The 22,049-nt window shown below is 43.5% G+C and overlaps 1 protein-coding gene across 2 annotated transcripts in view; it reads right to left on the bottom strand.

Moving 5' to 3' along the window:
- The window catches only part of DEPTOR (DEP domain containing MTOR interacting protein), a 74,267-nt gene extending 52,492 nt beyond the window's left edge, over positions 1–21,775 (bottom strand). The window contains exons 1-2 of one of the 2 annotated variants that reach the window (XM_085221619.1): positions 21,757–21,775; positions 21,145–21,239 (exon numbers count right to left, since the gene is read on the bottom strand). In XM_085221619.1, the coding sequence (XP_085077745.1) occupies positions 21,145–21,230 (86 nt within the window). In that variant the 5' untranslated portion in view covers positions 21,231–21,239; positions 21,757–21,775. Of the gene's footprint in view, positions 1–21,144; positions 21,240–21,384; positions 21,491–21,756 lie in introns of those variants that run through there. The other variant, XM_085221618.1, reaches the window with a different exon arrangement.
- Positions 21,776–22,049: the final 274 nt, after the last annotated feature.

Genomic DNA, 22,049 nt, shown 5'->3' with positions numbered 1-22,049 from the left:
GGAGGTCTTCCATAGAAGGGTAGATGTCACATAAGGGATGTGGTTTAGAGCAGGGGTGGGGTGATGGTTAGACAAGATGATCTTAGCACACTTTCCAACCTTAATAGTCCTATGATTCTGTGAGTAATCAAAAGCTCACCAATTCTCATGGACCTTTGCCAAAAGTCACTCTCAATGAAGAAAATATTTCACAGACAGAAGTCTAAGGAAGGAACAACGTAAGATTCATGGGAGGTCAGTGGGGAAGAAAAAAAAACGAACAGTGAAATCTGTGTCACGGAATGTACCCTTTGAAATGCTAAATAGGGCAAATTTGGGTTAAACAGCCTATGTCATCCTGCTACAACTATTACTACTATCACTACCTCTCAGAAACCTGCAGAAACAGATCAGAGAATGTAGAGCAGGATTCTGGACTGCAGGGCTATGCTGCTGGAGTCAATAGGACAGAAGGGACTGTGGGTGCAAGAATACATGGCTGGGTTGTAATCCTTCTCTTGGAAGCCTGTTGCATTCTGATGGGCAAGGGGAATCAAAAAGCAACAATCCCTTATATACCAAAGCTGAGGTCTTTTTTACACTTATTCACGGGGAAAAGATGAACATGACCTTGCTGTGCTCTTTTACTGCATCCAGGAAGCTTCAGACCTCCCCAAAAAAACAAACAAACAAACAAAAAACTTGGTCCTCCCAGCACCTATCTCCCACTGCCAGGAACAGCAGACCCAAAACACCCACAAAGCCCATCGGTACCGAACACATCTGTACTGCAGCCCGTGCAAGTATTGTTATCTGCCAGAAGCAATCCAAGAACTCTGTGGTAGAAATGAAGTTAGTCTCATCTTAGGTGCAGCTGTGGTACCTCTCCCACCCTGTCAATGAATGACAAACAGTTCTACCAAGAGATTTTATTGCTTTGGGTGACCCCTGCTCTCAGAGCCCCTACAGGCAAGGCTGCTCCCACTCTGAGCTACACAGACCTACAGGAGCTCTCCTCAATGGCACAGTGGGCAGACCAATGGCTGCCCTATGTTCTGCCTTCAGAGGGGCACTAGCTGTTTGCACTCCTTTTAGCAGTTCCTAGTAGTGCTGCTGAAAGTAAGCAAAAGATTTTCTGCCTCCATCGTTAATAGTAAGTTATACTGCTGTAGTATTTCAATTTCTGGCAATTTTTCTTCCCTCTCTCTACAAAACTCTAAATAGCAGCCAATGAGGTATCCAATTACTGTGCTGTGTAATCATGAACATCATTAAGCATAAACAGCCAGTACCTGACAGGTGATAAAAAGAGTAATAAAAGACTTAGTGCTATGTACCACTGATAGCAATCAGATTTTTATATTCAGGCTATGATTCAAGACTTCGTATATACTTCCAAGAAATATAGAAATAGATTCAGCTTAAAATAACCACAGAAGCAATACTCTTTCAGTATACATTATGTTGTATTAAAATCATCACATTCTGTTTCTCTCTTCACATTATAAATGAATGGCCTCCTTTTTTTCACGTTTAGTATAACTGCATACTGGGCTTTATTTTTATTTTGAAAGAAGCTGTGAAAGCACTAAGTGAAAAAAATAGCGAATAGAAATGGCGTTCTAACTAAATTTCTTTTAAAAAATCCTTACTATATTTTTATACCTATTTATGCATTTATTTTTTTTTTAATCTCCTACATCTGGCAACTCTGCAATATACAGGTTGCAGCCCTAAAAGAAGACATGAGTAAAGTGATTTTTTTCTCCACTGCCCTCCAGAAGTCTGTTGAAATCCAGAGGTTGACCACTAACCTATAAAATAAAGCTTAACTGATGCAACAGAGAATAATAAACAGTGGAATACACAGAAGGATGCACTGCTGCTGACTACAAGTTGTACATACTCTGAGACCACACAAAAATCAACTGCACTCATAGGTTGCAGTAGTTGTTTCCAAAAATGACGGGAAATTGTTCTTGTCATTGTATGGGATACTGGAAGACACCATCTAAATACTGTATGTCCTACATGCCATCATCATTCAAGAACTGTAAATTCGAAGAGACTCAAAGAAGCAGTGCTGTTCTGGTATCGAAATGATTAGCCACTTATACTGGAACAGTTGAATCACAGCCTGAACCTCTGCTTGATCACCTGAGGCGAGCACTGAGTCAGACAGGGAAGCACAGGCGAAGGCAATTCACATGTGTGACCAGAAGGGGTGGAGCCTGGCTGCACTCTCCTAGATCCCATTTAAGGGCTGACTGCCACTGAGGAAGGATCTTTCTCTGGAGATTGCTCCTCATGGAGTTTCTTGTGAGTCTACAAAACTAATGAGCTCTTTTCTTTTATCTCTGATTATCTTTCCAATGTGATAATCTTACTAGCCTAACTTCTCTGTATGCTAATTTATTACATGATACTTTACAACATCTGTATATGTATTGATCTTACACCAGTCTCGTGAGAAAAAAAAAAAAAAAAAAAAAAAGGACAATGACACATGAGTGTGGCCTTACTGAAGTAAACTAGGAGAGGAAGATAACTGTTGTCTGTAATCTTTCAGGTAAGTTAAAAGCAGAGGGCAAGAAAATCTACCTAAGTGATACTGAGGGAAGCTAAGGTCAAAATTAGACAAAGTTTGGAAGCAAAATTTTTAGTTTCTTACTTGAAGTAATAATTTACCAACCTTTTGAGGAAATGTTATTAAGGATCCAGTCAGAAGACCTTTCAGTCCTGTCTTTTATGCTTACAGGACTTGTGCTGATTTTTGTAAACAATCTTGGGAGTATTACAGGTAAGAAGAATATCTTGGAATGCTCTATACCAGGAATTATGGCCTATTGGAAGTCCTGTTTCCACTGAGGAAAAAGACTTCAAGTCCTGCCTATTCTGAGGCATTTGGTGATTAAATTAAGTAGAAGTGGCTATGTAGATAAATAGACGGAAACCATCTTGAAAGGGCTCACTAGAATTTGTACTGGATTCCATGGGAAACAAGTCATAGAGGTTTGGCTTTTACATAAGTAAGGGCGTGTGGTTTCTCTTAATGGACTAATAGATGCAATTAGCTTATAACACATTAATTGCTAAGTGTATAAACTGAAGTGTGCACGCAGGAGGCTGGGTTTGTGTACCAGGGAATTACCTCTTGAGAGAGAGAGAGCGAGACAGCAAGGGAGAAGCCATGGCAAATACTAATAACACACCACACTATCTAAATTTCATTCTTGATTTTGTGCAATGATGTGAATGCAGCATTACTCAATGGACTAAACAACCCATATACATGAAGTGTGCATGATGAGGTATGTAGTCATACGTAACTCACAAAAACATGCTTTACTGCTCTAAAAGAGAGAACAGGTTGTGTTTGAGGGTTTTGCATATTACTTCCACATAAACCACTGACACCTGCCATTCCTGCTTAAGCACTCAAGTTGTCAGTATGACAAAAGATGTCCGCATTTGTAAGCAAGCTTCCTTGTTTTTGCAGCAGAGTATTACTTGGTTTTAATTTTTACTGTGCAGATATGCACTGGTCCTTAGATAGCTGACTGGAGGTACTGGTATTAAACTGGACTGTCATTAGTTTATAGTCAGCATGAAACTTGTAGCATGTTTTCCCTCAACATCTGAGGAAAATTCTATGACCTTTGTGACATACAACTGTGTGGAAAAAGTGGTTGGGTGTCTGCTGTGAGGAAATCCCATCAGCTGGGCAGCAGCATCTGTAATGACCAAGGGGCAGGTCTGCATTCTCGTTAAATCAAAGCAGAGAAGCCAGGAGCCATGGCAGAGGATCACTTTGCCCTCTCCACCTCCCAAATCTTCATTTATCTTTGGGTGAAGCCTCTGTATCCTGTTGGATTTCCTGCCTCCACATACAACACCCACTCATCCTGCTGAGACTCGGATCACAGGGTTTGTAGGCATCGTTCAGCCCTCGGCTGAGAAGCTAGCATGAATAGCTAGCTGGCTGTAGAGTCATTGTCACCCTGCTCTATTTAAGCCTGGAATTTGTCTCATTTTACATAGTGTCATATGAATTTTTATTTTATTTACTGAAATAATATAAAGTGTATAATTATTAAAGTAAATATATCAAAATGGGATAGAAGCCTGAGGAGACTCATGTTACAGCCTTTTTCAGTTCTCTTAAGTTGTCATGTTTGCTTAAGAAAAACATTGCTTTAAGTGTGAAATATGACCTTCACTGCCAGCTAGAGGCAACAAAGCAGTATAATCCCAATTAACATTCTGCTCATTTATATATTTTTTTCTTCAAAGAGAAATTTGTAATATTTCACAAGGCTCTACAGGAAGTGACAAATGAAGAAGAAATTTATCTCCATCTACAGAGAAGAATGCAAAATGTGTTGGAAAACTATTGATTGCTCCAGAGTACACTGAATTCGTTCCAAACATATCTCTGCCAAATGATAAGCAATAATTTTACTCAACAATTCTGAGACATAACATTGCAGCATTTATTTTTTGAAAACAGAAATGATCATATTATGATAAACAATGGTTCAATGATAAAGAATGTTCCTATCTGGTTTAAATCACCTTCTTTATCTAGGCCATACAAGCACATAGAGGGAACAGTTATGGTTGTGAATTTAAGGAAATTAGTCAATGACAAAAGTTACTTATGGACTTAAATTCTGGCAGGCTAATGAAGACCCCTATCACTAAGGAAAATGTACTAATAACAATTAATTTAAAAACTAGTTCTATTTAAAGGATTTTACTTTTACAAAAATCTAGCCTCAGGATTGCTTTGAGCTCAGCACTCTTCTACATCAGATACTTGACACAAGCAGATAAACAGCTGCTGCATAACCACTCTTTATGAGCAGTTCCTTCTGTCAGTCTGCTATGAAGGATCTTGTCATGCTTGATTAGGCCTTGTTAAATGTTCAGAAGTTGATGAGCTTTGAAAAGATAAACATTAGAGAAGCATTTTTCCTCTGCTCTTAAAATTAAATGGAAAATTTCCTTTAAAATGATAAATGAGTAAGTAAATAAATACATAAGGAGCCTAGAGAAGTTCTGCTTGCTTCAGCAAACAGCCTGCTCTCATTGGTGGGCCATGTGTTTGGCATTTCTCATTCCAGGCTAAATAATCTCTCCATGCATGCAGAAAGCTCAGTGAACAGGTATTCATGTGCTCTGGCGGTAAATTTAAACTGTGACTTATTATTGCTTTAATAGCTCAGAACATGCACCTTGATGCTTATTCACCAAGTAACAGCACTGGCTGTACGTATGATCTCAGCCATAGTTGAATGCCAGTAGATTTAGATTACAAAAATACAGCTATGTTTACAATGTACTCCAAGTTGTGGTTCAGGCCTGAACTTGAATCCAAAACAATACTGGGAAACACACACACACAGAATGGCCCAGGTTGGAAGGGTCCTCAAAGATCATGAATTTCCAACCCCCTCTGCTCCCAGGCAGGGCCACCAAATTCCACTTTTAATACTAGTCCAGGCTGCCCAGGGCCCCATCCAATCTGGCCTTGAAGCCAATAATTTGGAATAGACCTCAAGATGGGCAAGAAGATCGAAACAAGCCAGAAGTCAGGGCCTGCACTCCGCCTTGACACAAACTCAGATATTCGCTCACTGTGAGTGTGAATGGCCCAGTTACTCCTAAATCCAATTTATTTATTCAGGTCATCTCAGACAACCAGTGATAGGGCAAGAAGTAATGGTGTTAAGTTGCACCAGGGGAGTGCAAGGTTGGATATTATGAAAAACTTTTTCTCAGAAATAGTGATGTGGCATTGGAACAGGCTCCACAGGGATGTGATGGGAGTCACCGACCCTGGAGGTGTTCAGGAAATGTGGAGATGTAGCACTGAGGAACATGGTTAGTGGACGTGGTGGGGATGGGTTGGGGTTGGATTCGATGATCTCAGTGGTCCTTCACAACCCTTATGATTTGATCCCTCTATGATTTGACATCGCCTGTCCTATAGAAAGGCAGGATCTGTGGGCAGCCAGGGGATGGTTGCTCCCAGATGGTAGGAAGACCACAGCAGGGCAGGTAGGTCATAGGCACATCTCACTAGAGCCACCCAGACTCACAGGGACACACTAACAAGCATGCCATGGTTTAGTCATTTTTCCACAGTCTACCCTTTCCTGAGGTGGAGTAGTGATTTTTTTGCATACAGCCTTCAGCCTGCAACAAAATGTCTCAATTCCAGTCCGCTGGAAGTTTTTCCCAGCTACTATAAGTTTAAGCAAATTTTTCTTTCCATGTTTATTATTTTTCTCCGGAACAGTTTACGCAATCCCTTTTTCTTCCTCCTTTGCCCCAGTAATGTGTCTCTCAAGAGTACTGTTGTTACTGGCCTCGTATAAAATCAGATGTTCCAGATTCATCAGAAAAGAAATCAACATGAAGCACAAATATATTTCATATGAAATTATGTAGAATACAATGTTTCATCTGGTGCTGATTTACAGATTAAAAAACAAATCATATGAAGTTCTTAATATGTTCATTTGGAGCAGCTCTAGACCCGCTGCAGCCAAACAGAGTGAATGCAAGCAATTATCCTGCAAACACCACTGCTGGATTCATTATAGTCTGCCTAAAATACAGCACTTGAAAAAAACACCACTTTATAGGAAACATGAAATATTTCAAAGGATCTAGTCCTTACGTCACTGTGATAAAGAAAAACAGTACAAAGAGGAAAAGACAAATCTCATTACTTTCCATGTGTTGAGAGAAATACTATTTTTTAAAAAGTAACCAGGATAATGGTGAGATACGTAACTGATTTATTTACAGGCTTTTCACTGTATCCATAAGGGCTAAGGAATACGTCTCTTTACTTTGCAAACATATTATCAGATGAGACAAGGGAAGAAAGTGTTAACAGCTCTTATACCTCCTTTACCTTTAAGGTAGACTGAAATTCCATGTTCCACATGCAAAGTTGTCACTGCAGGACTATGGAAAGGCAATAATTTATTCATGCACAAAAACAGTGAATTGGCACTTTTATACAAAGTTTACATTAGATGATCTGAGAGCATTTGATCTTCTTGTCCCATTGTTGTGCTGGTAGTAAGACAGTAGGAGCAGGTGGTTTGCCCTGAGATTACTGCTCTACTTGTAATGCCAGCATGACAACATGATTTCTGGCATTAAGGTGATGTTTCAGCCTTTAAGCACGTATTATTCCTTATATAGCCCTTGTTCTTCTCTCTATCTTTCAAGGACTGATATAAAACAAGTATGCCCAAAGTATGTGAACTTTCATTTCCACTCCTAAGTTCTCAAGAAATGGTTGTAAAGATAAACTTATATTCACTTTGAAAAGCTCTCTTGGTAGTGGAATGAGTTGAAATGTTGGCACCTCATGAATCTCACATAATCTGGGGTAAAATCCTGGCCTGAATTAAGACAGCGTAGTCAATGAAACCACATTATCACCTTCAAACTCATCACGAAATTCCAGATTTGGGGACTGAGAGATTTCAAAAGTTCTTGAATGTTTGTTTGGAATTGGATTTTTTCTAGCCCTTAAATTTGCTTGAAAAGCTGGACATAGTGAAAGAAATGGTACTGTCAACCACTAGATCACTTGTACAAACTAACCCCACTGATGTTCCACTCGGGAAGTATTCTCTCAAGCCCTCCCACCAGTACAACGGATAGGATGGTAATCACTCGTTATTAAACAGTAACAAAATCTTGATAATATCATTTACTACAGCTAAAACAATATGACATCATGCCATGTTTTCGTGAAACTGAAAGTAATTCAGGTTGGAAGGGAGGACTCAAGGTCATCTGGTCAAACCATTGTTCAAAGCAGGTTTAGTTAGTACAAGTTACTCAAGAGTAAGTCACAAGTTGAGCTGAGACTTCAGTATCTGTAAGGATGGAAACTACAAAACTTCTCCAGGTCCCTATCCATTTTTTGACCTATCCTCAGGCAGATAGTTTTCTTCAGACATCTTATGAGACTTCCTTTTGCTAATTGCGCTCACTGCCTTTTGTCCTATCCCTGTGCAACTCCAAGAAGTCTGTCTCCTTGTCTTCCCTACTACCCTTCATTTACATAGGTGCAGCCCATAGCACCTAACAAATAATTCTCAAAATAGTATTTGTACAATCACTTTTTGAATTTGTGTGTGATAATGCTACCTATGCCTTCTTCATATCACACTCTCACTCTATTTCCTCTGACTGAGCACCAGAATAGCAATTTAAGCTAGAAATTATTCTTTCCATGTCTTATTAAAATTGATTTCAGCTAGAGGAAAGTCTAAGCTAATTACATCCTGAGAATCAGGAAACAATTAACAGCTTTCTATTATATCACCTTGATTTCTACACTATACAGTTTTACACTTTTGCAGAAAAGGATGTACAATTATCAAGAGAAGGATCTTTTTTTTGCAAGAAATGAAAGGAAATTGTTCTGCTGCAAACAATCAGCACTATAAATAATTCTTAGCTAGTATCTCTTCAGAAGTCACTTCCTTTATTTGCGATCCTAACTTTGAGTGATGTGTTGGCCATGTGCTATCAGACTCTCTTCCCAGAGTGGATGTGCGTAAGTGTTGGGCTCTGATTCCTCAGACAAGCTCTCACAATTTCAGCTTTCCTGTGAGTGTTCTGCAATGCTCATTTGAATTAAATTAAAAATAATTGTTTTTATGAACCCTGTTGTAATTATGCCCTAAGTTTGGATTGCCTGCTACATCAGAGCTGAGAATGGCTTGTGAAAACACAAAGGAGCAGGCCTGCTGTAAGAATTCCCAGTGCTTTGAAGATACAAGTCACAATGTGAGGAGCAACAGATACAACATGCAAATACTTCTTTTTAACTCCTGCCAATAAACACATTTGGCCCAATATAGCAAGAAAGTGGTGCAAACACAGAGCCCGCAGATCATACAACAATTCAGCTGAACAATAATGGGAACATTATGGCAATACACCAGTTTTGGCAATAGCTCTCAGTGAGACAAACAAGGAAATAAAGGCAGGGAAAACTCCACAATGCAAGGTGAAAAACCTCTGTGCAAGATGGCAGCTGTGTTCCTAAAGGATGGGAGAATCTTCCAAATCAGGTAGATTTTATGAGATCCATAAATTATAGATACGATAGTGTTAGTGCTGCTTTTCATCAGAAGACCTTTGGATTTCTCACCTCTGGGACAACCACAGTTCTCCCCCAGAATGTTCATTTGTAGTTCCATTTTCTCCCTATTATCTCATACCTCAAGACTTGTTCTGTGCTTTGCCCTTGGCAAACGTCATCTTGTTTGGCTCTTATCTAGCTGGAATGCCCTTGGAAAGATAATTTCCTCAGCTCTTCATCTCAATCACATTGCCCATCTCCTTGACTTCTTCCATTGCCTCCTCCTCCTCTTCTGTTACATCAAACATTATATTACTGCGCTTATCTTTACTTTCGAGATCCCATCTCTGCTATCACCATCTCTCAAGCAATATTGGCTTTTGCTCTAGCTGGCCATTTGGTTCCATCTTTGCCATTAGGTTTTAAATCTTCAAGCAAGAAGCTTCTGCTTGTTGTCCCAATAGGAGACACTCCCACCCAAACATCCACAGAGATATCTGGATGCAGTGCCCCAAATCCTACCCAGCACTGCTGTGATCTCTACCAAAAAGCGTAACAACTAAGCAGGTGGTGTACTGAAGCTGTACTTCCAGAACAATAACCAGCAGTTTCACAAGTCATGTTCTCTCTGCACGCACCTGTATCCATTTGCTACCCCTTTATTTTACACTTGGATTATGAGCAATATGGGAGCGAGGCCATCTTTCCATCTGCTGCATTGTGTTTTGCACTGCTCTGGGATGTCATCTTCAGGATCCCCAGTATAAATGGGTTCTTTATTCTTTGTAGTACTGAAAATCAGCAGCATGTGGCTTTTGGCAGCCCAGTGATAAGACAGGCCAAAAGATATGTTGTCCATCCAACAGTAGTGTCTCATGACCAGAAGATGTCTGTCCAGCTGCAGGCATTTGTTTGAAGCATACAAATCAAATATGGAACCTCATGTTCAAGGAAAGTTCTGACAAAGCAGCTGAGCCTACACAGAGGATCTCACCTTAAGCATTTTAGCATTTTAAGTTCTAATTGTAATAGGGAGCTACTACCAGTGACTGGATAACTCATTGGTTTGCAAAGTGCACAGTTTTATTTGTCAGAATAAACATAGCAAAATAAGGTCCCACTCTGATTCCAGGTATATTTCCAGCGTTTTTTGGCAACAATCTTTGCTTCTTGCTTGGTCTCCTCTGCCAAGCTAGTAAGTGAAATGCACTCAGGAAGAGGTTTAATGAATTCTCAAGATGGCACAAAGTAAGTAGGACATAGCAAGGTAAAAATGGGCAAAAAGAGTGAAAAGGGTCTCCTGGCCTGGCACAGCTGTATCACAGTTCAACTCCATCAGGAGTCAATAGGATTGTGGAGTCTATGGAGCTGCTCACCTCTGACTCCAGGCCAGCTGAATTTCTCCCTTGTACTGTCATTGGCATTGAATATCAGGAAAAACTTTTTCTCTGAAGGAATGTTCAGGCATTGGAATGGACTGCCCAAGGAGGTGGGAGAGTTGCCATTCCTGGAGTGTCGAAGAAAGGTGTAGATGTTGTACATAGGAATATGGTTTAGTGGGCAATGTTGCTGGTAAGTGGACAGTTGGACTAGATGATCTTAGAGGTCTTTTCCAAACCTTAACGATTCTATGATTCTGAGATCACTGCAGCCTGGCTGAGTTCCCCAGGCTGCTCACCATAGGGTCAAATAAGCACTAGTGCAGCCCTCCAGCAGAGCAGGAGCCCGACTCCGCTGCCCTTTTCTGCGGCAGCAGCCTGACACACCAGCTCAATTCTGCTGTAAAACCCACTGCCAACAGCCCCTGGTGTTCCACACAAACCAGAGAGCTCTCTTCTTGCAAAACTCTGTGACACAGCTGCGGTATCTCATGTTATCACCCACACAATTGCAAGGAAATTAAGAATTACAGCTCCCTTATGCAAAAACTAGCTTCTGTACTTGCTTTGAATTACGAAGCCGAAACAGGCACATTTTTTAATTATTTGTTAAGTGCACCTTTGATACCTGAAAGCATTTACTGGATTGAGGCACTCATAAGAAATAAACTAAGAAGACTACAAAATTATAGAGCTGATAATTAAGATGGAAGCTGCATTCTGAAGCGGTGCTGTCATACTGGTAGCACTGTGATGTGCTGGTCTTACAAACTGCATAGTTCAATTTGTAATACATACATCAACATTTGACTCTGTTCATGCACAACACCCTGACAGGAGCACAGAAGTAAAGCTAAAAACCTTGAATGAGAAATAAACCCAACAGAGTGCCAATAAGAGGCTTCCGGGCCACCTGTTTCTTCTTTCCATCAGGCACTTAAACTCAACCTTATTTTTATAGTCCATCTTCCATAGGAGTCTGAAGTTAGGAGGTAGGAATCAAGCAAATATCTGTCCTCGGTTGTGTGCAGGCATATGAAGTACTGAGGGGGTGGCCAACCAAACCCAGCAGTGGCTGTATGGTGCCTTCTCTCTGTCTCTGACCACACATTTCTGTCTGCTTCCTCACCCCAGCAATGGCACTGCGTGCTGAGCCTGTTCAGAAAGTTAATCTTTTCTCACTTCTCTGCAACTGATGTAGTTCCCTGAACTTTGGATCCCATGAACATCAGTGAGAAGTGCAAGGGAAGCAATAAGAGCAGGGCAGAGGCAGCCTTCAGAAAGATCTGCTGTATCAGAAAATCACAGCCTTAAACCATAGCTGAGTGAAATGGTGTAAGGTTGTTTCTCCCCCCATGCTTCTCCAGAAAGCTTTTATGTGGTCATGTGGTGAATCGGTTTGTGAAGACCCAACTGAAAACCCAACAAAAAGCCCTTCTGATCACTGCCACAGTGCAGGTCACCATGGCAGGGGACGGTCCAAAGATGTTTAAGCCAGTCTGAATGAAGTGAAGCCTCAAGCAGGGAACCAGCACTACTGATGCCCACTGCCTTCTCTGGAGGCTTCTCCAACTTCACGGGCTCCTTCAGAGCCTGAGTGAGCCTCTGGGCTACCTCCTCCCTTGCTCTGTGCTTCCATGAAACTTGTTCCCCCTCTACGTTTCAGAATTTTCCAAAAATGAAGGACCACAGCTGCACTTTTTTATACTTTCATGCCCAGTATAGAGCACTCTCCTGGCAGTGCAGTTTTAAATACTTTATCCTTCTTTAAGATCACTGCTATTTTTTCTGCTGCAAGAAACAAAGGCACATTCACATGTCTTCTTAAGGCCATAAGAAAAAAGTGAGGTTCAGGACAAAGGACAATCCTGCAAACAATTAAAAACAACAACAACAACAAACCAGCATGACTGTTGCTCATATTTGATATGAAATTGATTAAAAACTCCTCACCTTTCCTTCTGCTGAGGCAACCTGCCTTTGCAAAACTGCCTCACCATACTATTCATAATACTACGTCTGAGTCAAACCTCTGTAAGTAAGGACTCTTGTTAAGGTTTAAGTTGTTTTTAAATCCAATGGTTTACACATCAAAATTGTTTAGAATGTGTATTTCTAAGCCCTGCTCAACACAGAACAATTAACAGCAAATGTGGCCACAAAAACATGCTGTGCCAGGAAGAGAGAGACAAAAGAGTCAACCACAAAGCAGAGGTTTCAAACATAAACAGCAGAATAAGCAGTAAGAAAGGTGGAAGGGTCTGGCCCTTCAGGAGGGACTGCCTGTTTCTGAGAGCAGGCCCTAAGCCAGGAGGTATCTCCAAGCCAGCACTCAGCGCTTGGACAGTTGATAGTGGGGATGAAGAAGCCTATGGCAGGAGGTCAACTGGACTGCAAAGAAGCTCATATTTGCTGCTCTGACAGTATCCTTCAAGTTCTTAAATTTTATATCACAGAAAGCACTGAAATTCTTACATTTTTACACTTTAAAAAGCACCAGAGTATACAGATAAAAGGAATAGTTTGATTGGCATGCGGTGCACAGATCACTGCCTCGTCCTTGTCCATTGATCCAACAGCTAAAGCTGGCTGACCTCTTTCTTGGCTTCAGCCAAGTCTTAGTCTACAGATGTGACTCAAGAGAGGGAAAGGAGTGGGTTCTTCCTCAAACACTGTCCCCAGAGTTTCCGCCATCCCATCCAGCCCCATTCCATTTCATCACACACCGTCCTGTCCCATCCCGTCCCATCCCATCCCATCCCATCCCGTCCCATCCCATCCCATCCCATCCCATCCCATCACAGGCACTATAAGTTTTGCATCTCCACACTGCAGCAGTACTTTTTTCTGTGCTTTGGGGATGTCACTCTCAGGCTCTGTGTTTGCTGCAAAAACCTGCCACAAGCTGTGGCCAAGATTTGTGTTGCAAGAGCTTTATCTTTCTTCTGAGCACACAGTGCCTACCCCTGCAGGGACTTGATGAATAGCTTGAATTCCTAGGCGCTATCGCTATACAAATAGTAAATAACAACAACAAGCAATAGGAGCGCCCCTGTCACGCTGCCAGCCTATGGCCGCTGCCCCCACAGGAGCTGGGGCTGTGCACTAAGCGCAGCACACAGCAAAGTGAGGCTGCCTATGGAATATTAATCCTTCCTTCCTTGCACAAGCATCGACATCAGAACAGTCTCCTTTACCTGTACATAGGCAGTTCCTATAATCTAAAATAAATAAAACCCTTTCTTGCACACGCTACACATACAGTACCCTTTGCTTCCCTGCTAATCTCTGCTAACCTGAAACAGAGGTTAATGATTCACTCCATCTGGAATGGAATACACAAAATATACAGCCCAAACCACTCTTACAACATCCGCCTTACTGTGTACATAGAGCAAGAGTGATCGCTGTTTGCACATGCATTGTTAGCTACTTTAACTCAGAGCCGCTGACTGGAGCAACTCAATTATTGAAACAGCTTAAGGGAAAGAGTCGAGCAAATGACAGCCTTCCATCTGAATTTACAGAAATGCTGAAAAAACAGAAATTTTACAGAAAAACAGGAGAAATTGACATTCCTGGCCCAGGAACCTTAGGTACATATATGTGTGTGTGTGTGTGTGCGTGTGTGTATGTATGTATATGCACATGCTCACATGTATCATAGAATCATAGAATATCCTGAACTGGAAGGGATCCATAAGTTATTGACCATTGAATCATATACGTATATGGCACCACCAACATAATTAAAGTTAGTACAAACATGCAAGATTCAAAGACGTGAGAAGGTACATCGGATATCAGAGATCCTAGAAAAAAACTGAATGTATACATTTATAAAATTAATTTACCTGAGTTAAAATGTATAACTACATGTGTTATGACAGTACTGATTTAGCAGAAAGCTTCTTGATTTCAAATAACTCTGTTTTGCAATCTTCCCAACCTTCACTTTGAAGTCCTCCTTTCAGGGCATTCCTCTGGTGGAATTTCACAGAGAAGACTGCCATTTTTTTGGCTACTTGATTTTGGAAAACAAATTAATGTTAGTTAAATTAGTTGGACAGAAAGCTCTGGAGGACTTTGTTCCACAAAGATCTGATGATATAACCTCCCATGACCTATGTGCCCTGAAGAAGTAAGCAGATATGAGCCTTCTCAAGTGAGACAAATGAAAATTATTTTTTCAGGGTCAGTTTTGAGTCCAATTAGGAAGCTCTTCGCTAATGGAAATGCAGCAATTGGTGGAGAACTAAAGTTGGTGCATAAACGTGGCAGGGGGAAAAGAAGTACATACAGTATTAGATAGGCTTAGGAAGATCACAAAATCTAATCTCAATAAATTCTATCTCCAGAAGTGGCATATAAGGCTGATTAATATCTGACGATCACTCTGGACTTGTCTGTAGGGGAAGTGATAATGGGTAGTTCTGTATCTTAACTCCTCACCTCCTTTTAGTGCAGCTCTATACTGTCACAGTTGTGCATCACTGGAGTATTAATGCTGTTCTAAGGACAGTGATAGCATTTGATAAATTATGTAACTATATGCTTAATATATTTCTGTGATACACCAATACATTAATGCCATGATCTCTTGATTGCTTTCTCTAGTAACTGTTACTGCTATGCACCACTGGGTTAATTGCATCTTCGAATGCCAATGAACTTTTGACCCTTATCAGAGTGAAAAAGGTTGACTGTTTACTGCTCCAAATAAGAAAAAAGTTTATGAACCTGTAACTGCTATCATACTGCAGAAGTTAATGACTCTGACAGTTATGCACTGATGTATTAAGAAGTTTTCATAAGTGATAATGAAGCAAGACCCATGGAAGATCACTGAGAACTGATACTGAAGTTTCTCTCTCAGCTTCAAAATTTACATCTGTTTATCATGTAAAACCTCTTTTGTAAAACAAAAGTCACATGCAAACTCTGATAATAAGGCAAACAAATTTCTGTTGAACCATATCTTACATTTTGTCTCTCCAAGAAGTATATAAGAAACATGTTTCATTCTTCCCTAAGCAGAAAGAAAGAAGACGCTGAACTATGGGTACTACTCACACAAAGCCCGTCTAAAGCTTCCTAACTATTTATTAAAACAATTAACTGAAGTGTGAATTAGGAAGGTGCTGCCTGACATATAGGCTTGTGAAAAAGGCACATTTAAAAATCTGCTGAGAAGAAGCACTAAATATCATTACAGTTACACCTAATTCAGAGAGCTGCAACGTGTATACAAAGGCTATTTCTAATAAAATATAAATAAAAAATAAGTGCTTTTTAAAATCTTGCTCTTTAGTCAACTGATGCCTGAAGACAACCTGAATGATGGCGTACATTTATAAGAGAAATGAGAGACTCTCAGAAGATACAACAGAGTTCAACAGCAATCTGGGATCAAGAAATAATTAGTTGCTGAGTGAGGTATCAGTCAACTCTGGCTGTAAGACAGGCAGTTAGCAAGTACATCAAAACATCCCTGGTGGAAAAACCACTGTTGGTTGCCAGCTGTAACTAAGTCACAGAATCACAGAATCACCAAGGTTGGAAAAGACCTTCAAGATCATCCAGTCCAACCATCCACCTATCACCAATAGTACTCACTAAACCACGTCCCCCAACACAAAATCCAAACGTTCCTTGAACACTTCCAGGGTCAGCGACTCCACCACCTCCCTGGGCAGCCCATTCCAGTGCCTTACCACTCTTTCAGAGAAGTAGCAGTTCCTAATGTCCAGCCTAAATTTCCCCTGATGCAGCTTGAAGCCGTTCCCTCTTGTTCTGTCACTAGTTACATGAGAGAAGAGGCCGACCCCCAAGCTCACTACAATCTCCCTTCAGGTAGTTATAGAGAGCAATATGGTCTCCCCTGAGCCCCCTCTTCTCCAGACTGAACATTCCCAGCTCCTTCAGCCTCTCCTCATATGGCCTGTGTTCCAGACCCCTCACCAGCTTTGTTGCCCTTCTTTGAACCCGCTCCAGGGCCTCAATGTCTTTCTTGCAGTGAGGGGCCCAAAACTGGACACAGTACTCGAGGTGCGGCCTCACTGGTGCTGAATACAGGGGAACAATCACCTCTCTGCTCCTGCTGGCAACACTGTTTCTAATGCAAGCCAGGATGCCATTGGTCTTTTGGCCACCTGGGCACAGTGCTGGCTCATGTTCAGACGAGTATCAATCAATACCCCCAGGTCCATTTCCTCTACAGTCTTCCAGCCACTCTGCCACAAGCCTGTAGCATTGCCTAGGGATGTTATGACCAAAGTGCAGGACCCGACATTTGGTCTTGTTGAACCCCATCCCGTTGGCTTCAGCCCAGCTCTCCAGCCTGTCCAGATCTCTCTGTAGGGCCTTGCTACCCCCAGTTGTGCTGGGCTGTGATTTTCCTTCGAAGCCTTTCTGAACTTACTGGAAATTTCCCTGAGTCAGGTTGGAGCATCTTGCTGTGGGAGAGTGGCAGCTCTGCCTGCAGCCATGGTCTGTCCATCCATCCTTGGCTGCGTGAATAGAAGACAGGCGTGGCTCTTTTATGGGAGGGAGCTTCCTGTGATGAACCACACCAGTTCTCTGCAGGGTGCCTTCCGAACTGTCTGTGCCTTTTCTTCTTTTGTATCCTCATTCTGCATGTACTCTGGTTTGCAGTGCTGGCAAGACTTTAATCTTTCCGCCAAGCAGTGCTGAAACGGGCACCACATGTTGCCTTCTGCTGGCAGGGAAATGAGTCTAGAATTGCCCTGCTTCAGATAAAACCACGATCAATTTCAGTAGTGCTGTTACACACCTTCCATGGATTACATGTCTAGCTGTGACTATCCTGGGCTGCATCAAAAGAGGGGTGACCAGCAGGGCAAGGGACATGATTGTCCTCCTCTACTCTGCCCTCAGAGGCCACACCTGGAGTACTGCATCCAGGCATGGGGCCCCCAGCACAAGAAATATGCAGAGCTGTTGAAGCGGATCCAGAGCAGGGCCATGAAGGTGATCAAAGGGCTGGAGCACCTCTCCTGTGAAGAAAAGTTGAGGGAGTTTGGTTTGTTTAGCTTGGAGAAGTCTCCAAGGATACTTCATTGCAGCCTTCCAGTACTTGAAGGGAGCTTACAAGCAGGAAGGGGACTGACTTTTTACACAGTCTGATAGTGACAGGACAAGAGGGAATGGCTTTAAACTAAAAGGGGAGAGATCTAGGTTAGGTGTTAGAAAGAAGTTCTTTACTCAGAAGATGGTGAGGAGATGGAACAGGTTGCAGAGAGGTTGTAGATGCCCCATCTCTGGAGATATTCAAATTCAGGCTGGATGGGGCCCTGGGCAGCCTCATCTGGTGGCTGGCAACCCTGTGTGTGGCATGGGGGTTGGATCTAGATAATCTTCAAGGTCCCTTCCAAGACAAGCCATCTTAGGATTACATGAGTACTCAAAGTACCATAGCTGAGGCACTTCCCTTCAGGCACATCCATGGAGGATGTACTGCATGCCCAGTCCCCAGGGCTGCACCCAGGCAGCTGTCTGAAGGTGGGGACTCAGCTGGGTTGAGGCTTCTAATGACTCACCATGTCTGCAGGAAGACAAACACCACACACTCCTTCTGAGCACAAGTTTCTTCAGGAGATCATTCTTCAGATCTTTTATAACCTATTGAGGACATCCATATTGCAACCATTCTCAAATGAAAGAGCGCACCACTGAATAGCTATAGGGTATCCAAAAGTGTAGCTGAGTCAGGGAAGACTTGATGTAGGGGGAGCTGGTGCTTTTAGGCAGCCCCAGAGGTCTGTCCCCTGACAGAGCTATCAGTGCCTGGAGAGCCCTCAGCCAGACCATGCCCATACAAACACTTGACCTTCTCATTCTAGTCTTCTGAGGCTGCTATAGGGTCTGTCCTGAAGGGCCACACTGCTGTGATCAGGGAGTCTTCAGCTTTGTTTCATGGTCACCAGTCTGGTAACTAAAAGGCCTATCAAGACCCAAACTTCAGAAGTCCTCACCTTAAAAAATCTGTTCCTATTAACCAACAGAAAGAGTTGGTTAAGTATTTGCTTAGCCAGCTGCTGGCTTTAGAGGCAGAGGACCTTATCAGATGTGAAAATTTACCATATCAGCTAACCTACAGCTCAAGGTCCTTTATTTTTCACCCATGAACCACAGTCCGGGATTTACATCACAGCCTCATCTCCCATGAGTTCCTGCTTTTGGAAGCTGCTGTGTGACAGCCCAGTGCCAGCACCAGGTGCTGCTGCAATGAGCTCAGCCCTCTCTGCATAAGGAAGTCACAACCAAGGAGGGTCACACAGCAAGCAAGCCACACAAATGGGCCAGTGAGACAATGCATGAGGCTGGGCTGAGACAAGCAATAGGACTTTGTAAAGAATCTTAATCAAGCAACTATCACAAGCATCTGCGTTTAGACACATGTTGTTTAGTCTAGTAGAAGAGTATTTATACCTACATTTTCTTATTTATATGTAAGCAACACCATGTTCAGTTTCATCTTACACTTTACTCCCGAGTTATGCGTTTGTCTTGCAGCATGCAACACCTGCCCATGTGCACTTTCACCCAAATACACACAGTCACTTGTCCTGCTGCATCACTCCCAAGAGAGCTTATCTAGCATTTGCAAGAATCACTAAGAATAGAGTACAGTACGTTTCCTTGAATGCGCGACCGTGTTGGTTTTCTATCGTCTGTTTGTCTGCCCCAGAGGCTTCTGAGATAACCAAACTTTGATCTTGAAAGCACTCCATGTTTTCATTTAGCATTAACAATTATACACTTATCTTGGACAAGAAAAGGGAAACTTTAAATGCACAGTTAGCCAAAACTTGTCTACCAGCCAGTTTTCTGTCATCTATTCTGCAGCTGTTACTGTTTGGAAAACCCTTGCATAGAGCATCCCAAGAGAGAAACAGAACGAAGCTACCAGAGGTAGGGGAAGATAGATGTTTTAGGGTGCAGTTTTCCAGGACAGATCCAATAGATCCCTCCTGCCAGAATGGGAGATCTGCTTCTTCCCCACCACCTCCTTTCCCTCCTTCTGGCTCCATATTCCCACCAACCATCCTCATCCGTTTTGTGAGATGCTGGAAGTCGTCATCTCACAAAACCAGTGTGCTCACTAGGTGGTCACAATGGAAAGGTGCAAGGATGTGAGCTGGTACTGCATAGGACTACAGAACCATGGGCAGGGGAAGGGGAAGGGAAAGCAGATCTCTTCTGCAGTAGCTAGGCGTTAATGGAGGCTGTGCTATCAACCCAGTCCAGTGTGATCTAGGGCACTTCCAATGTACTCATAAGGGCATGCCCATAGGTAACTTCATGGGACCAAGATGGGGAATAATTATTTTGTAGATGATCTTGGCCAAAAATAGCATCACATTTAATTACCTTAATAAAATTAGGGACATGGTTTAGAGAGCAAGGTGGTGATGAGTCAACGCTGGACTAGATGATCTTAGACATCTTTTCCAACCTTAATGATTCTATGAAATTATAAGTGTCATCCTTGATTGTGACAGTAATAAGCTGACTGTGGGAGCCAGATTTATTGAAGTTCTTCCATCCTCTCCTTTGGGAATGATTGCAAAGCTTTTGTTTTTACATTTAACTCAAAGGAATACAGACGGTTTTAAGTAGATCTCAATAGAAATTTTGTATTACAATTGAATATTCAGCTTTTTGTGAGGTGAGTTGGAAGTTGTAGGAATCTTGTCAGCACTTTAACAAACCTCTTAATACCAAGTCCGTCCTGCAAAGCCTGCATGCTGGTGTGTCCCAAACAGGATGCCCAGGGAGGTGGTGGAGTCACCATCCCTTGAGGTGTTTAAGAAACCTGTAGATGTAGCACCAACGGACATGGTTTACTGGGCACGGTGTAATGGGCTGATGGATAGAATAGGTCTTAGTGGTCTTTGCAACCTTAATGATTCTATGATTTTATGATCCTTTCACTCCAGGTTTCATTTCAAGCTGCTCAGATGAAGAATCTCAAGTATGGAGAAGTACTTGAGCCAAACCACAGAGATGTGTACTGCCTGAATACGGCTATCACTGCTGTGCATTGCACAGTGCCAACGGTGCTTGCCATGTCAATGCTAGCAGTACCAATGTCAGTGCCTTAGCAGCAGCAGGGATGGCACCTGCCCAATCAAGCAACGTTGCTACCATTCTGCAGTGTTTGTCCGGCACCTGAGCAAAAAGTTCAAAGAAAATTCAAGGAAAAGCTACTGAGCACATCTTTTTCCATTCTCTTTCTAGTTACACATCTAACACGCAGTAATAATAATGGAATATTTCCTCCTGAATCACAAGATTCATTGACAAGCCGAAAGCCTTGCAATTCCTAGTCTCCTCCGTAGTGGATGGGTTCAGACTGAACCGAATACATCCCAGAAATTAAAAATTAACTGAGTCAGGCTGAGTTGCTGTTAACAGTTTCGGCGCCGCACAGCCCCGCTCTCCCCGCGGGGATCCCCTCATCTGCCGCGACATCGCAGCGGTCCGGGGGCTGCGGGCTGCGAGCAGCCGCGTCCGGGCGGGCAGCGGGGCAGGTGCTCGGCTTCCAGGGGGCGCGTCCTCACTCCCACCCCTCCCGCCGCCCGCCGGTACCCCGGTCCCACAGCACAGCCCGGGCAGGGGCACGGCACCGCTTACCGCAGCTGCTCGCCGGTCAGCAGGACCTCGGCCATGTGCTCCAGCTCGGTCGCTTTCTGCTGCATGCTGCTCATGCCCTCCTCCATCGCCGCCGCCTGCGGGCACAGCGCCGCGAGCTGAGGGGAGCGGGCTCCGGCCCGCTCCCTCCCCCCCCCCGCCCCGGCCGCAGCTGCCGCCGCTGCAGCCCCGATCCCCTTCTCGTGGCCGGGGGCACCGGCAGCCTCCCTCCACCGCGCTCACCTGGAGGAGACGGAGCGCCGTTTCGGTTCGCTTCTCCCCCCACCCGCCCCCCACCCCCTCCAAAACCCGCCCCGCTTCCCGTGTTATTGTGTCACGGGCGGGGAGAGAAACACATGGCTGCGGCCGCCGCGGCACGGCTCGCCGAGGCAGCAGCGGCCCCCCCCGGCTGTCACACGGCAGGGAGGCGCCGGCAGCCCCCGGCACGGGAGCGGCTGCGGGGGGGGCTGCGCTGTGCCCCATGGCTCGGCTCTGGGCTGCGCGGAGCAGCCCCCGGCCGCGCTGTCCTCGCCGCTGCCTCCCGCCGCTCGGCTCCCTGCACATCAACCTGCGGCCCGGGGGCCGCTCTCACACGTTGCCCCCGTGTCGCCGCACCTCTTTGTCCCTCCGGCGACGGCGGCGCAGAATTCCTGGGGGCTGAAAAGCGCTTCTCGCAATATTCAGTCTTTGAGATGGAAAGTGCGAGGTCATGAGCACCCTTTGTCAGCGCTGCTGGTGGAAAAAAACACCAGAATGGAAACAAGTCCAAGGCCACTTCTGCAGAGGTCCAAGAAGGGTTTTCATTTGCAGCAACTCATAATTAAGATACACCTTGATCGTGCACTCATTGCGCTTCTCTCTGCCTGCACACACTGTGTGCGTGGCAAAATGTATCTGCTTCATATTTG

The sequence above is a fragment of the Meleagris gallopavo genome, chromosome 3 (genome assembly GCF_905368555.1).
Source record: "Meleagris gallopavo chromosome 3, MGAL_WU_HG_1.1, whole genome shotgun sequence".
Classification (NCBI taxonomy): domain Eukaryota; kingdom Metazoa; phylum Chordata; class Aves; order Galliformes; family Phasianidae; genus Meleagris; species Meleagris gallopavo.
This window is presented reverse-complemented; position numbering and strand designations above follow the sequence as displayed.